The sequence below is a fragment of the Mustela nigripes genome, chromosome 8 (assembly GCF_022355385.1).
Source record: "Mustela nigripes isolate SB6536 chromosome 8, MUSNIG.SB6536, whole genome shotgun sequence".
Lineage (NCBI taxonomy): Eukaryota > Metazoa > Chordata > Mammalia > Carnivora > Mustelidae > Mustela > Mustela nigripes.
The window spans coordinates 20,546,337-20,561,014 of NC_081564.1; the positions used below are offsets into that span (position 1 = coordinate 20,546,337).

A 14,678-nucleotide genomic window follows, 5' to 3' on the forward strand; every position below is an offset into this window, starting at 1 on the left:
GATGTGGATGGTGAGGAGAGCAGAGGGCAGGCAGATCACAATGAGGCCCATTTTATAAGCCAAAGAGTTTGGGTTTTAGTCTTTGTATGACGAGAAGCTACTAAAGGCTTTAAGGAGAAGAATGACACAACCAGATTTAAGTCTTAAGAACATTCTTTGTAATTTAGTAGAGTCGTGTTAGTAAATGAAAATTAACTGGAGAGGGCGAGAGTGGATGGAGGGAAAAATTAACTCAAAATGGACTGAAGATCTACATTTAAGAGCTAAAACTGTAAAATTCTTTGTTGTTGTTGTTTGAGAGAGATCCAGCTCAAATGGGAGGAAGGGCAGAGGGAGGAGGAGAGAGAGAATCTCATGCAAATCCCTGCTGAGCATGAAGCCCAGTGTGGGGCCGATCTCATGACCCTGAGATCATGACCTGAGCTGAAATCAAGAATTGGATGCTTAACTGACTGAGCCACCCAGGCGCCCCTAAAACTATACAATTCTTATAAGCAAATGTGGATATAAATCTTTGGGACCATGGACTGAACAATGGTTTCTCAGATAGGACACCAGAAGCATAAATGATGAATGAAAAAGAAGTAAATTGGGCTTAATCAAAATTATAAACTTTTTAATGCCATCAAGAAAGTGAGCAGAAAACTCAGAACAGGGGAAAAACTGCAAATCATGTACCTGACAAGGGGTTAGTATCTAGAATATGTAAAGAACTCTTCAAATAGACAACTCAATTAAAAAAACAGGTAGAAGATTTGACCGGATAGTTCTCTGAAGATCTACAAATTACCAATAAACATTACATGAAAATATGCTCAACATCATGCATTGGCAAAGAAATGCAAATCCGAACCTTGACATACCACCTCTCACCCATTAAAATGGCTATTACAAAAACAAAACAAATCCTGATAATAACAAGTGCTGGCAAGGATATGGAGACACTGGAGCCTTCCCACATGGTTGAGGGGAATGTAAAATGGTTCGGTCATTTTGGAAACAGTCTGGGGAGTTCAAAAAGTGAGGAGTTACCATTTGACCCAATAATTCCAACTAGGAGAGAGAGAGAATGAGTGAGTGTGTGTGCGCGTATGCACATACGCACAAAAAATAAAAACATGTCTACACAGAAACTCGTACACATTTATAAGAGTCAAAAGAATGGGTGGCAAGAGATCAGTCTGGAAACAAGTGGAAAAGCTCAAAAGAAAGAGATAATGGTAACCTGCATTAATGTGATGGGTATGGAGATGGAAAAGATGGGTAGAACAACAGAAAAAATTACAAAATGACTTCAAATCCTGATTTGTAGGAAAGGAGTAAATAACCAGACACAAATTGGCTAACTTTCAGAAGATAAAACAAGACTTTAAAGTTTTGGAGAAATAACAAAAAGAGAGAAGGAAAGAAGTGTTTTCCACATAACGAAACAGAGTACCAATGAGAAACATACCATAAGAAGGAAACAATGCATTACAGAAGTATTTCTGATATTCCCCTGGAAAAGGGTCACTATTTAGAAAACTCTGAACTGTGCAAAACTGAAGACTTAAAACTACACACAAAGAAAAACCTTTCCATTGGTGACTAATTCTCGACTTAAGAATGAATTACTATATTGGGCTGGTATTTATTAATTTCTTATGTATACTTATGCAAAGATGCTCTGTTGTGAATCATCAGATATAATCAATCTTTGCATTCTCAGGTGATTTAAACTTCTCATTTTTAAAGATTTTTTTTTTTTTTTTTTTGACAGAGAGAAATCACAGGTAAGCAGAGAGGCAGGCAGAGAGAGGAGGAAGCAGGCTTCTCGCGGAGCAGAGAGCCCGATGCGGGGCTCGATCCCAGGACCCTGGGATCATGACCTGAGCCGAAAGCAGAGGCTTTAACCCACTGAGCCACCCAGGCGCCCCTAAACTTCTCATTTTTAAACATGAATGTAACTTTAGTTCCTGGCAAATGACTCTTTTGCTTACAAAAATGAGCTCTTAACTGGAACTACATGAAATTTTTAAATGATTTTCAATTAAACCTCTGCTGTTTCAGTCTTTGGGGAACAAGACCATTCAGGGGAATGGTTTTATGACTTCTCTGTCATTCAGGACTGACTGGAGATCGTGAAGATATAATGCTTATAAAGAATAAAACAGTAAAGCTAATTTTCCCCAAGAAGGGAGAAAAAACAACAAAAGGAGAGGTCAGTGTATTCCTTCCTACAAAGTCTCAGGAGAGCTACAAGTTTTTCACCGAAATAACCATCTCAAAGGTTGCAACACATTTCCTTGCCTTGCTTCAAATTTTTTTGCCGGACAGTCTGTCCTCTCTCCCCACCATCCACTATTAAGTGTATACTGAACATCATAAAGAAACATACTCAAACTTTTATGGTAAATAGGGTATAAGACAAATATACAGACATGAAGTACACATGATCAGGTGTTAAAATGAGTAGATGTGACAAAAAGTGATGAAGTTTAGGGAAGAATAAAAGTAGTCTAGGAATGCTTCTAAACAGGACAGAGCTGAGCTATGCTCAGGAAACAGGTTACGGGCAATCTCACATCATAAGAAGAAAAGAACCTTAGGGGCTGAACAGGGCACTTCTAGAAGACAATGAAGAGTCATGCTTGCTAAGAGCTAATAGTTTTTATTCTAGACAGATATAACAACTGGAGCGACATGGATAATCTCGAGTAGCTTATTAAACTTAAATTTATTCTGGAAGATGAGACTTTAAAGACTATGGGAACATGGGAATCAGTGAAAACTATTGCCTTGGAAGAATTTCTCTGCAAACCTCTTTAGCATTCATTTTAGAAAATGGAAAATATTCTAACCCTCCCACAGGGCTCAGCAGTAGAGCAAAACGATTAAGAGGGCAAGTTCTAGAGTCACAATGCCTGCCTGGGTTCATTGCCCATGTTTGCTACCAACAGCTGTGACAGAGAGGCCAGTTACTTACACCTTTCTGGACCTTCATTTCCTCACTAGAAACGGCTGCTATGGGGAATCACTGAGCTCCGACCTACAGCATGTACAGTAACCAGCACATAGTAAGAACACAATAAGGACTAGATCCTCTGCTTAGAATTACCATGGGCAACTACTTATTGTAAATTATCAAAGGATATGGAGAGAATCTCATTATCCTCTAAGATTATTATTTGAGATTCAAGGGGGGCGGGGGGGTCAATGGTCACTAAATTATGGTCTTTTTCTTAATACCTTTCCAAGATGTTTCTCAATCTTCTGGTTAAGATGAAGTGTGTGTATCTTACACCAAGAAGTGTTTTGCCAAAATGGGAAAGCATACTGGCCAGAGAATCCAGAGATGTTGATTCCACTGGGTAGAGTGGATCTCAGAATTTAAAGTATTTCAAACATACAATAAAGTGTGGGTGGCTTCGGGCAACAGATTTAGCCAGTCAAGTCTGCAATTCTATTGCTGCTATACAGTGATAGTGCACACAGCACTAGAAGTTACCCAAGGAGCACATGCTGAAAAAGGAAATCTATATTACAGGACACAAACTTAACTTCCTCAGGAAGAGAGCTCTAAAACTTTCTAGGAACTGTGGGGAGGTCTACCGCATGCTGAACTTGCAGGATGCGCTTGCAGGATACTGAGGTCTGACAGGCTATACAGCCAGCCCTATGTCATGACTGCTATCTTCCCTATGGCACAGTGAAGGCCTCAGCACTCACTGCTAAATGATTGTTTACCCTTCCATAATCTAGTTACCCCATGGCTATTGGGCCTTCAGCACAAAACAGATGCCTTTGAGCATGTGGACATGTGACTGCCTTGCGCTGTAACTGCTCCCTCCCCCAGACTACAGCAACAGTTGGTCCTGGTTTTGTTTGCACTACCGGACAGGTTTTTGGCTGTTCTTCACCACTGTCAGAGAGGCTACTACCCACCACAGTGAATGAGATCCATTAATGCCATCCTCTTTCCTTTATTCCTTTCCTGTCTCAGGCCTCTCCACGCTCTGTCCCCAGCTGCCATCTTTCTTTGTGTGACAAAGCCAGCCTTCTATGGGCATCAAACACCCCTTCCCATCCAATCAGATCCCCTCCCCTCCTTCTCATGGGACACCTGTGCTCATCAGATCCTTTGTTCACATGCTTATTGTCAGGGAGTTGGGACTGCCTAACTGTGACCAAAAGAGCACGGCATTAGAACCCAGAGAATCCAGATTACAGTTACCATTCTGCCACTTACTAGCTGTGTGACTTTGGGCAAACATGCATTTTGGTATCCTCTTAGGTACAACAGGCATATCCCCTATTTTTCAATAGGAGTAATGAGGAGTAAATGAGTGCATGACAGGGTAAAACCAAAGGATACTGGGAATAACTTCAGTTCCTTCTAGGAATGAAGAAGCCAAGAGAGCACTGGGAGGCTGGCCTCCAGAGAGCCATGGTTTTCCTTTATTTAATCTATTAAAAGCCTGAGAGGAATTCTGAACCTTGTCCCCAAATACGCTCTTCAGAATAGTAACATCTCTTGAACTAACCGTATTTATATAGCCCTCTTCAAATTAAGAAATTATTTATGGCTAGAATGTCATCTGAATCAGATGCCTCAAAATATTTATCGTTTTTCTAATTAAAAATACAGAAAAGTAAAAAAAAAATCTAAATCACCCATAATCCCACCACCAAGAGAAAAACTATTAACATTTTAATGAATCTCTTTCTAGGCCTTTCTCTGATTAGTTTTTTAAAAATACATGTAAGGCAGTGCATATTTATATTTATGTACATATTAAGCAATTCATCTTTTCCATGTAATGACACATCAAACATTTCTTCAATTTCCAACTCTCAGGTTTTGTTTTTTGTTTTTTTTTTTGAGATTTTATTTATTTATTTGACAGAGAGAAATCACAAGTAGATGGAGAAGCATGCAGAGAGAGAGAGAGAGGGAAGCAGGCTCCCTGCTGAGCAGAGAGCCCGATGTGGGGCTCGATCTCAGGGTCCTGGGATCATGACCTGAGCCGAAGGCAGAGGCCTAACCCACTGAGCCACCCAGGCGCCCCAACTCTCAGTTTTTAAATGGAGGGTATTTTGAATCTATTTCATGATTATTCACATATGGACATCATACACCAACAGAAAGTTTTATATATTGAACTTTCTGGTTAATTTTAGAATCCCCCCAAAAAGTTAAATGCTTACAATGAAAATGTTTTATGTGTTGGTAAAATCCAATTAATGAGTAAATGTAAAATACTAAAAAATAAAACTAAGTATACATAAACAAATTCAATACTATAAATACTCTATAGATCACACTATCTAGAATGCCACACTTTTCTCCAAATAACACATTTTTTTTTTTAGATATACTTAGGGGACTAACAAATTAACAGGACTAAATAAGACAGTCTCTATGGATAATTGATTGATAAGAATTACTGCCTTCATTCAAACCTGCATCAGAAACAAAGAAACACTGCATTCTAGGAGAAAAAAATAAATAAATAAAATTTAAGATTCTATAAAGTGATAACCTACTTTATATTCATGTGTCAGTATAAACCAAGCGATGGTTTTACACTGATAAAACAGAAAAGACTGATTATCACACAACTCACCTATAACTTTAAGGAGCGCTACAAAAAAAAAAAAAAAAAATCTACAAAAATGAGTGTTACTCATTGCATTATGAAGAAGTAAAGCCAAGAAAAGACCAAAGATTTCTCCTACTTTTTAAAAAATTTTATTTATTTGTCAGAGAGAAGGAGAGCAAACACAGGAGCATGAGCAGAGGGGGATGGGCAAAGGGAGAGGAAGAAGCAGACTCCCCTCAGAGCAGGGAATCCAAAGCAGGACTCAATCCCAGGACTCTGAGATCATGACCTGAGCCAAAGGCACACACTTAACTGACTGAGCCACCTAGATGTCCCGATCCCTCCTACTTTTAGTAAATTAGGGGGACCACTGACTAAATAGACTCTTAAAAAACATTACTGATCTTTTGCCCTTGGACAAATACTGGCATGCATATTCTATTCTAAAATATTTATGCTAGCTAGGGGTATCTGGGTGGCTTAAGTCAAGATGTCAGTGTTGTAGGATCAAGCTCCATGTCAGGCTCCAAGCTCAGCACAGAATCTGCTTGAATCTGCTTGAGATCCTCTTTCTCCCCCCCACCCCATCCCTCCTCCCACTCACTCACTTTCTCTGAGATAAATAAAGTATTTTTCAAAAAATATTTGTGACAAACTCAGGAGAACTTCTATAAACCAAAGAGATAAAAAAAAAAAATGAATGGAAGATTTCAACAGTCAAGTTGCACAAGAAATTCAAATGATCTACTAATAGGAAAATACATTCAACTTCACTAGTAAAGCATGCAAATTTGAACAAGAGACTACTTCTGCATATCAGATTGGTAAATAAACAAGTGGAGAAAAATACAGAAAATGAACACTACCAAACTCTTTGAAGGCAATCTGGGAGTAATATCAAAATTTTAAATAAGCAGCAAAATTCACTTTTATACATTTCTCCTAGAGAAACAGTAACCTAAGGCATGTGCAACCATGTTCGCAAAAATACTATTTGTAACATGCAAAAAGGAAAATACCTAAAACACCTAAATTGACTTATCATTTAGAGAATGGTTACATCACCTATGCTTTGTTCACAGCAAGAAAGGTCACTCAGCCTTCAAAACAAGGACATGGACATTAAATAACACCGCAGGGTGTTCACAATGTGTCACTCCATGAAAAATAAAGCCAACTGCAGAAGCATATGTATGATAGGATCCCATTTGCCATAGAAAACAAAAAATAACGCAAGTGATACAGCTCTCTGTATGTTTATTTTTAAAAACTTATTTGGATATCTATAGAAAAAGATCCAGAAGGAGGAACTGTTACTAGTGGTTCTCCCTGAGGTTATGCATATGTGATGGCAAGAGGCGGTACTAAGTTTTTATTTTATAACCTTCCCTGTTGTTTGAATTTTTTTTATAAACAATTATATCACTTTTATAATTTAAAAACAATCAATGGGGAGGTCTCTCAAAAAATTAAAATGCAACATATTGTCAGAGTAAAATTTAAAAAGTATCTTAGCATACAGCCCAGGAAGTTAGGGAATTACCCACTCAATAAATAAGCTAAAGAATTAAAGCATCGTCTTCAATAGAATGACTAAGCATCTGATGTGAACAATCAGCTTACCTCTTTAGGTGATAGATTTTGTGTGTATACTGTCCCTTTTCTCCATCCTTCTCATAAGGTTCATTTTTTAAGACTTCAATTCCTTCTCCACCACCAGTTTCATTCTTACTAGCTTCTGCAACAGAGTAAAGCTGCCCAACCTGATACTGGAATTTCAGAGCACAGAATTTCATTAAGCCAATAGTACCTGCAGAAAATTCCTATGCTAAAATCTTACCACATATGATATAAAAAAGCTTATCCAAACCATTCAGCATGTCTGTTCCATATGAAAATATGATTCAAATTAAAAATTAATATGCTTAGGAAGATTAAAGATTAGATGATCATACAACCTCAAGAAACTATATTTTATGAGATTTCCATGATTTGGGAAAACTGCTAGTTACAAATACTCTCGGGTGCCCTTATATGTCCTATTCACTTATCAAGAAAACATCTTGATGCTTGGCCCAACTTCTTGTATAGCATACATTTGTTTTTTCCAAAGCACTTCCAGATCTATTCTATCTCATTTAATTTTACAGAATGCGGCGGGGGGGGGGGGGGGGGGAGCATGAAGGAATATAATTGTTACTCTGCTAATTAAGAAAGCTGAGCGACCAGAATACCATCATCAATGATAAAGAGAAAGTATATAAAGTATAATTTTAAAAAAGCCTGAAAATATAAAGAACTATTACAGTCCAAATTTCAGTAGAGCTCTGGGATCTTTTTTCCCATGACTTATGCCTGACATGCCCAATTTCACCCTTCTCCGCCTCAAAAGAAGCAGTACTGGGTATCCAGGATCCAAACTGTTAATTGTAAAGTTCTCCAGTAAACAGAAACTGTTTTTAAAGTATTACAAATACACAAGAATTACTATAAAAGGCAAGAAATTGCTGATAGTGGTTTCTATTTCATTTTAAAGTGAACCAGCGTTCTCAATAACCTGAACCAATACCTGTGAGTGGGCAGTATTGTTCTGTGCCAATCTGGAGCTGCTAACAGTTCCAACAAATAATAAAAAGCAAAGTTTTCATGTTCTAATTTGTTCTAGTGACTCAACCATGGCACTGTCTCCAATCTCTTGAAATTTAGCTAAGTTTCTTCCTCCCGGCAAGGACAGTCTGAAGAAATGTTTTTGTTTTAAAGCACATTTTCAAAGAAAAGCTCTAAAAACTAATCATTCAAAATGAACATTTTATGTGAGACAAAAAATAGGAGTAGTTGTAAGCTCAGTAAATATTTATATCTAGAAAATCCATGAGAATATGACATTATCTTGAAGGTTAATTTAAATACACACTAACTCAATCACTCAGTTTGGGTTTAGAAGGGTGAACCAAACACATTTCTTAAAAGCAACAGAAATAATTTCTGTAGGGATTTTAGACAGCAGAGAGGGTGTATTTCTTTGGTTTTTGTGATATAATATCAGGTTAATCCAATAATGCTACAATCCTTAAGTCCTTTAAAATGTACTTTTCAACACTGTCATATTTTTAAAGTATAATTAAAATGTCTCAATCAAAAGGTAAATTTAATCTCGGTCAGAAACAGAGTAACAGAACTTTACAAAGAAACAACTAAACAACAGTATCCAAAAAAGTTATTAATGAACTGCTATTTTGTGACATGCCAGTAGCCTGTCATTCTCATTTTTAAGACTAATTCAAATAGAGACAGAAGGCATAGTTAGTAAGCCTGAAAAGAAGAAAAAACTGAGCTTATTTTCAGTGACAACACCAAGACTCGGAAAGATTTCGACAAGTTAATCCAACTAACTGAAACAAAAGAAAAAAAATTAACAAAAACGAATGTCAATTTCTACATTCAAGTTCAAACAATCAATTGCCCAAGCAAAGCACAGGGGTGCCTGGTTTGTCTTGACTGTTTAAATATGGGGAAACCTCGGGCACTACTGAGATTATATACAGCTAAGTTCAAGTCTACTTTAGGCTGTGCCAGAGAGCTATTCATTTTTAGTTCCTGCATTTTACTTTGTTTTTGTTTTACTGTCAGCTGTCTCTTCTTAGGTTATCAGTTTGTTTTGTTCCGCTTCCAAATCACTGCTTCTAATCTACTGTCAGCTCCAGGAAAACGAGATAACTGAGCAAGTGCAAACTGCGTGCAAGTTATTGAACAACCCAGCGGGCTTTGTGGGGTTTGCTACATATATCTCAGTTTCTCTGCTTTTATCCTCTTCCTGGCTCTACCACAAATAGCTACAACTGAAGGACATGCAAGTTCTGAACAGGTAGCATATTTCTCTATTATGTGTAGATCAAGGGGGACAATAATCTCTCACAGTTACATGGTGGTCAAACCACATCTGGAATACTGTTTGCAGTTAGTTAAGAGCAACAACTACAACGCAAGAAGTAGTGACACCAGCTGGTAAGGAAATCTAGAGGTCATGTTATACTAGGCCAAATGACCATGCTGCGAATGTTTAACCCTGTGACCTCATGCAGAGAAGATGGAACAAAAGAACTTGAGGGGAGCAGAGATAATGGCCAGGAGAAAACCTGATGGGCTACCATATGCCAGACAGAACAGGCTTATTTCCCACTGCACAAATGGAAGGAATTGTAAACAACAAACATTACAGGAAAGCAAATTTTGGCTTAAAGACAAATGTTTAAAATATCCAACAGTGAAAATTTTCTCTAAGCTGCAAGTTACTTAGCCTTAAGGCTGGAACCTCCTTTCTCTGGGATACTATAGCCAGAATTTCTGAACTGGCAGAAAATGAAACCACAGTCTTTAGAGCTTTCCAAAACAAGGCAGTGTATCAGAATTCATTTACAATGAATTATCTGTAATATACCACAATTCATTTTGTCACACAAACTGGAATGTCAAGGTAAGGAAATAGAACAAAAACATTACTTTAGATTAACATACTGAAATAAGCTATATCAGCAAAATAATACAGGAAAAAAGGAAGACTTACCTCCTGAACAGAACATGGCAAAACCACACGGCTAAAACAACAAAAGAAAAAAAAATATGTCACATATGAAATATTTGGCTTTAAAACACAGATCTCTACACTTAGAAGAACTTTTGCTTAAATCCAATGATAGCGTAATAAAAGGATGTTATTGTCTTTGCAATGCCTCGGACTCTAAATAAGAATTTTTAAATTGGGGAAGTAAAACTACCACTTGTGGGACTCAATGATCACTTCCATTTAGTGACCTCATTGTACCAGGACCCCAAAAACACAGCTGCAGAGATTCTTGTGAGGAGAAAAGGAACAAGAGTAAACTCATCACTGAAAATTACAGGGTACTGAATATTATTTTTAGAATGTCTGGTCAGGTTGCCCTCATGAAATTTTTAGTATGGTTTCATTCTCTATCTATCTACTACACATTTTGTTTTTATGTTATTTCTCATAGAATGTATGTCTTGAATCTCATGAATGAATGTTTCCAAAAATTTTTCCCCAGTACCCGATTATTCCTCAGTTCTATTAAGAGAAAAACAAGTAAAAATTCCTTTAGATGTAACAAGAAAAGACTTTACCAAAGGAAATACTTTGAACCTTAGAAACAGAACCCCTTCCAGGGCAAACACAATGTAAGGTTGACTGGTGTGTGATTCTGTCCAAGAGTTTGTTACTAGACCAACAAAAGGACTGAAATGGAGGCATAATGCCCCTGAAGATATAATCCAAAAAAAGAATATTATGGTAAATTATATCAGAATATTGCACTTTGACTCTTAATCTCACAAAACAAACTGAGGGTTGCTGGGGGAAGGGGGGTTGGGAGAAGGAGGGGGTGAGGTTGGGGACATTTGTTGAGTGCTGTGAAGTGTGTAAACCTGGCAATTCACAGACCTGTACCCCTGGGGATAAAAATATATTATATGTTTATAAAAAATTAAAAATTAAAAAAAAAAGAATATTGCACTTTATCACCAGATTTTTATAGGGAAGTACCTTCACTTATCTCCAGCATAAACTCTGAAAATCCCTATCAATTATCTCATGATAATAGCTGGTGTCCAAGACAGTAACTTCTTTTTTTGGCCTGGTCTTTCTCAGACTTTTCTCTACTAACTATTAGGGTACCATAGCAGTGTTAAGTAAAATTTTCATTTTAACTTTCTATTATAAGAAAACAGAAAAAAATCCCACAACGGTCACCTTGACTTTCATTTTATAGAAAACTCCCAGTAGTTTTTCCTCATTCCAACTTCTCTTCAGCTGCACGTCTACCCACACCTCTCTCCCTATTCTCCTCAAACATCTATGCCTGAGTATTCACATCACCTTGACCTCCAGCATGTATAAAAAACATGCCTCCTGTTACTCTCCCCTGATACTATCTGGGGTCACTCAACACTCTCTGTCTCTCTGATAACTGTCACCTAAAGACGAGAACATTCTCAAACACCATTATGACTAATTCCTATTCTCATCAAAACTAAACTTGTTATACAAAAAATCCTTGCATTAACTGTCTCCTCAGAATACACACTGATTTGCCTCACTGTCTCAGTAACAGAAAATAAACTGGGGCCAAGAGGGTATGTATGGTGGGGGGAAGAGGCAGACTAAGATATAGGTTGAGAGCATATTCTTTTTTTTTAATCTTTACTTTTTTTTTTAATATTTATTTATTTCACAGACAGATATCACAAGTAGGCGAAGAGGCAGGCAGAGAGAGAAGGGGAAGCAGGCTCCCTGCTGAGGAGAGAGCCTATACCCACCCAGAACCCTGGGATCATGACCTGAGCCGAAGGCAGAGGCTTTAACCCACTGAGCCACCCAGGTGCCCCTTGAGAGCATATTCTGAAAGATAAAGAAAGATCTAGACAGAGATACATGTTGGGAACATATTTTTAGGACCTGGAATACAATGAAAAGAAATCTATTACATTTTTAGGCAACAAGGGATCCAGGAAGGTTGTTCCAAAAGGGAAGTGACATAACTATAGCTAATCTAAAGAAGTCATCTGTAGCTGTTTAAAAAACATTGAGAGGCAGGAGTGCGGGGAAAAAACCATCTTTGGGGAGGCCGGGCAAAGATTTACAAAGGCCTGAACCAAGAAGACAGGCTGCAGAAGAAATGGAAGGAATAGAGAGGAAAGAGTTAAAGACTTCCTGGAACTTTCACAAAACCAAAGAATCACTGTTGAGTAATTTTAACAACTACTCACTAGTGGGAAGATCCCTATTTTAATATAACAACACTTAGAGCAAAACTTATTTCACAAAATCAAAGTGACTGATTAAGACATTCTGGATGAATGATGAGTCAAATTCTTCACTATTTGCTTACAAAAAGTAAAAGGAATAGACAGGGTTTGATTTTCTCTTTTTCTGAAAGCCTCATTCATCTTTTACAACAATTTGAAAATTTTCAAAATTCTCTGAAAACCCTCAGGAAAATAATTTTCCAAATGGAACTAGCAACTAGTTCTTTAAAACTAGGACTCTACACTAATGGCAACTTCATCTATTGCTTAAGTAACAACTTAAGGGAACTCCCCACCCTGAAAAGTCATTTCTAACATATTTATTTATGTCAAAAATAGATAACATTTTTTAAGACAATAAACATTTGCCGACGTATTTTACAGTTTACCAACATCTTCACATAGGAATGACCTATTCAGTGCTCCTGACCAAAAACGATTTTAGAAAGTTGACTCACAAATAGGAAGAATTCTGTTTTTCATTCAACAACACTGAGCACTTACAGTATGCTGGCCTAGATGCTACACTGGTACTAGACACAAAATAAAAACAGACTCTGCTTTTAAAAAGTCTAAAAGGAGAAAAAAAAAGTCTAGGGAGACACACATGAAGCGTGAACATCAAGAAATGTAATTTATAACTGTTTAGGAAAAAAAATTACGTTTGGGCACATTTCAGCATGTGTTACCTTGGCGTATTTAAATTTTTATAATGAAAGTAATGGTTTCACAAAAAAGCATACTGTGCAAATTCCCAGTGGGAACTGCTTTCCATGAGTTAGCTTGATACTCCTCCCTAACTGTCAAAGGGATCTATTGAACACTTAATTCACATTTTAGAAGGGAGGAAATAACTCTAATAAAAATGACGAGATGTATGATGTAAGATCAGTTCTGCAACTCACTTGCTATGTGACTTGGGCCACGTCAATTTCCTTCTGTCTTGTTTTCTCCATTTGTCTTAATATCTGCCACCTACCTACATTACAAAGATGTCAGAGTAATAAATAAAACTTTCACGATACATTGCATAAAGTACTTGGAAGAAAAGCTTTATCCAGAGTTCAATACTATAAATAAACTTTATCCAAAAATGTGTCTTTTCTTAGGATCCCTGTGACTGACTAAAGTTGTGATTTTTCATTAACTTAACAAGTACTTATTGAGCCCTTACTATGCTCCAAGAACTATTCTAAGAGTTGGGAATATGGAAGTGAGCAAAAGAGACAAAATCATGGAGCTTGCATGTAGCAAGAGAATACATGTGGTAAAATAGAAAAAAAAGTGACTGTATTGCATGTTAGACAGTAATAATTGCTACTGACAACAATGCAGGAAAGGCAAATACCAAACGGTGGGGGTTGCAATTAGGTCTTCAAAGAGGGACTCCCTAAGAAGGTGATACTTAAGTAAAGACCTGAAGGAGGCAGCATAGCGAGAGCACTTCAGGCAGAGGGAACAGCAAGCAGAAAGGCCTTGAACTGAGCTTTTTTCCTGAAGTAAGAAAGAACTATTAGGAAGCTTGAGCTTGAAACGGACATGGGAATGTGCAGGGTAGTAAATGCGATCAGACCAGAACAGAAAATAACGTTAAGACCTCGTGGGCTACTGTAAGGACTTTTTTATTCACAGTGAGACTGGGGGGGGGGGGTCTTTGGAGAGTTTTAAGCAGAGAAGTGACAGAAGTGACTTTCTAAAGGAAACCTGAGAACACTAAAGATAAGTCGTCTTGAGATAACTAAATTAAACCAAAATGCACGTTTAAGAATTAAAGTGAGAGCAGCTTTTGAAAAAACCTAACAGGCCATACGCGAAATCCCTAGTTGCCCACAGGATGCTGAGGATACGAGTCAGCTGTGACAGCTCAACAATCATGGCTAACATATTTCCTGTGATAGCTACAGTGCTTGCCGGTGGGAAATGCCTAACTTTCAGTAAAAGCACTCCGCCGGTCCAACGCACCTGAAAGTCCTTCCATCTGACAGGCCACGTGTTAACAATTCCTGACCTCAACCTCGTGAAGTAGGTGGAACCCAGCGTCACCCCATCTTAAAGATGTGAAAACTGAGACTCAAAGCAGAGACGGCTCTCCCGATTAAGACAACTGCGCTGCCTTGGGGAGCGCAGTTCTCCGAACTCCCAGCTCCTGTCTGAACTTCAGGGCGCCTACGTCCCACCTCGAGTCGCGACACGGGGGCTGTCTTCACCTGGCAAGTCCATCTTCCGCGGGCTACAGGTAGGCTCCACCCCGCACGACAAATCACTGTCAGACCC

General features: G+C 37.9%; 1 protein-coding gene across 2 annotated transcripts in view; it reads right to left on the reverse strand.

Moving 5' to 3' along the window:
- Window positions 1–14,678, reverse strand: part of PITPNB (phosphatidylinositol transfer protein beta) — a 63,755-nt gene that overhangs the window by 48,536 nt on the left and 541 nt on the right. For both annotated transcript variants that reach the window (XM_059408715.1, XM_059408716.1), the window contains exons 2-3: window positions 10,147–10,177; window positions 7,206–7,351 (exon numbers count right to left, since the gene is read on the reverse strand). In XM_059408715.1, coding sequence (XP_059264698.1) covers window positions 7,206–7,351; window positions 10,147–10,177 — 177 coding nt within the window. The remainder of the gene's footprint in view (window positions 1–7,205; window positions 7,352–10,146; window positions 10,178–14,678) is intronic.